At 47.1% G+C, this 2,049-nt stretch overlaps 2 protein-coding genes across 2 annotated transcripts; both read left to right on the top strand.

Moving 5' to 3' along the window:
• Positions 1-160: 160 nt before the first annotated feature.
• Positions 161-486, top strand: H310_09061 (hypothetical protein; the record flags this gene model as incomplete). The annotated part of the gene is made up of 2 exons (XM_008875023.1): positions 161-296; positions 363-486. Coding segments are annotated over 2 exons (258 nt in total), but the record flags the coding sequence as incomplete, so codon positions are not given.
• Positions 487-650: 164 nt separating this feature from the next.
• On the top strand, positions 651-1,615 carry H310_09060 (hypothetical protein; the record flags this gene model as incomplete). Its single annotated transcript, XM_008875022.1, has 2 exons — positions 651-973; positions 1,096-1,615. The coding sequence occupies 2 exons, from the start codon at positions 651-653 to the stop codon at positions 1,613-1,615; spliced, it is 843 nt and encodes a 280-aa protein (XP_008873244.1).
• Between the last annotated feature and the right edge of the window lie 434 nt (positions 1,616-2,049).

Here is a 2,049-nt window from a genome sequence, read left to right as displayed (position 1 = left end):
TTCTCGACTTCGCAAAGTTCAACCGGACAGTTTTCCCGGACGGAGTAGTATAAGAAGTGCTTCTTTTGGTTTTTTCAAACCAACTATTATCCGGATGTAGGGATAGCGATAATCCAGGTATTATCCGTACGATGTGCTCAGAGATGACCTTGATTCAACAATGCGCGCCAAAAAGAACCTGAGCGACAAAGATCGGCGAGCCATCATACAGCAGCTAATGGCACACTTGGTCGACGACAAGAAGCTCATTCACGGAGCTCTCAACAAAATCGCTCTAGAGTTCGGAGTTCACAGAGGTACTGTGCAAAGGGTGTGGAAACGAGGATGTGCCGATCTCAACAACACGATGCGGCCATGCTTAGACGTGTCATCGAGAATAAAAGGCCGCAGCGGTCGGAACCTCAAACACCAGAATGTCGCCGAACGGATGAAAGCAATACCCAAAGCATCGCGAACGACCTTTTCGTTCTATCGCCGTAGCAATGGGTATGCCGCGGTCCACCCTCCATGCTTATTACCGACGAGGCATATTTGTGAAGTACACAAGCTCCGTGCGCCCAACACTAACAGACGCCAACAAAATCGCTCGTACATGCTGGGCAATGGGACACATCCACGCCACCTCTGGAAACGAATATGCTTTCGACGACATGATGAACTATGTTCATGTGGACGAGAAATGGTTCTACGCCACGCAAGTTAAACGATCATACTATCTTGCTCCTGGCGAGGAACCGCCACATCGCACGTGCAAGTCCAAGCGCTTTATCACCAAGGTGATGTTCCTGTCTGCTGTTGCCCGCCCACGGTGGATTGAAGATACCAATTCTTGGTTTGACGGAATGATCGGTACCTGGCACTTTACAGCTCAAGTTCCTGCGGCGAGGTCGAGCCGGAACCGTCCTGCTGGTGCAATGCAGACTGTACCTGTCAGTGTCACCCGCCCGGTGTACAAGGCCATGCTCTTGGAGAAGTGATCCCCGCTATCAAAGCCAAATGGCCATCAGAATGCAGCAAGACAATTTTCATTCAACAGGGCAATGCAAGACCCCATGTACCTCCAAGTGATGCGGAAATTGTTGCAGCCTGTTGTAGCGATAGTTGGCCCATCGAAGTCAAGTTCCAACCTCCCAACCCTCCAGATTTCAACGTTTTGGACCTTGGATTTTTCCGAGGGATTCAATCCTTGCAAGAGAAGTACACGTCGCGATGCATCGACGACATTATTGCCGCGACGGAGCGTGCTTGGGCTGATGTGGACATGCAAACATTGACCAACAATTTTCTGACCATACAGACTTGCATGCGCGAAGCCATCTGTGCGCAAGGAAACAACAACTACAAGATCCCCCACTCTGGCAAGGCAAAGTTGTTGACACGTGGATTGTTGCCACAAGTTCTCCCTGTTGATCGTGACATCGTTGAAGCAGGACTCCAGCAGTTGGATGAGACTGACGTCAGTGCGAAGTTCGAGGAACTGGCAGCAGAAGTGTCTGAAGCCCTGGAGATGTGTGATTTTAGCTCCCAGCTGGAAAAACTCATTGTTAGCGACGAGCTTCAGGAGGAATCTTGTGTTGAATTGGCCCAGCTATTGGACTTGAGCAAATTGCTTTGAATACATATTTGTCTGTATTGCAATGTGATACTTTTTAAAATTAGTATTGTTGCAATCATTCATGAACTTCAATATATTCAATTGTTGCAATCTTTTTCGGACAGAGGTAGTACGGTAACGCATCGAAATCCCGAACTGCATCAATATCGCGGACAGACGAGTTTTATCCAATGAAGAGTCTCTATTTGGAGCAGGTCAAATTTTATTGGCTATGATAATATTCACCACTTCAGGGCGACTTCACCAATTTCAGCACAATTATAATCACAATGATCAATAAAATTATCATTCGCCACCACCAAAACGAAAAATGGCAGGGATGAGAAATTCCCGTTTTTATTTCGGGCAACAATCGGGTTTTTGGTTTAATTCAATAAAACCCGATTTTGGCGCAAAAAAACAATGGTTTTATTCTGCGCAGGTCGAGCATCGAT

Source organism: Aphanomyces invadans (assembly GCF_000520115.1).
Source record: "Aphanomyces invadans strain NJM9701 unplaced genomic scaffold supercont1.19, whole genome shotgun sequence".
Classification (NCBI taxonomy): domain Eukaryota; phylum Oomycota; class Saprolegniomycetes; order Saprolegniales; family Verrucalvaceae; genus Aphanomyces; species Aphanomyces invadans.
Note: the sequence above shows the minus strand (reverse complement) of the source record. Positions and strands in the feature narration are given on the sequence as shown.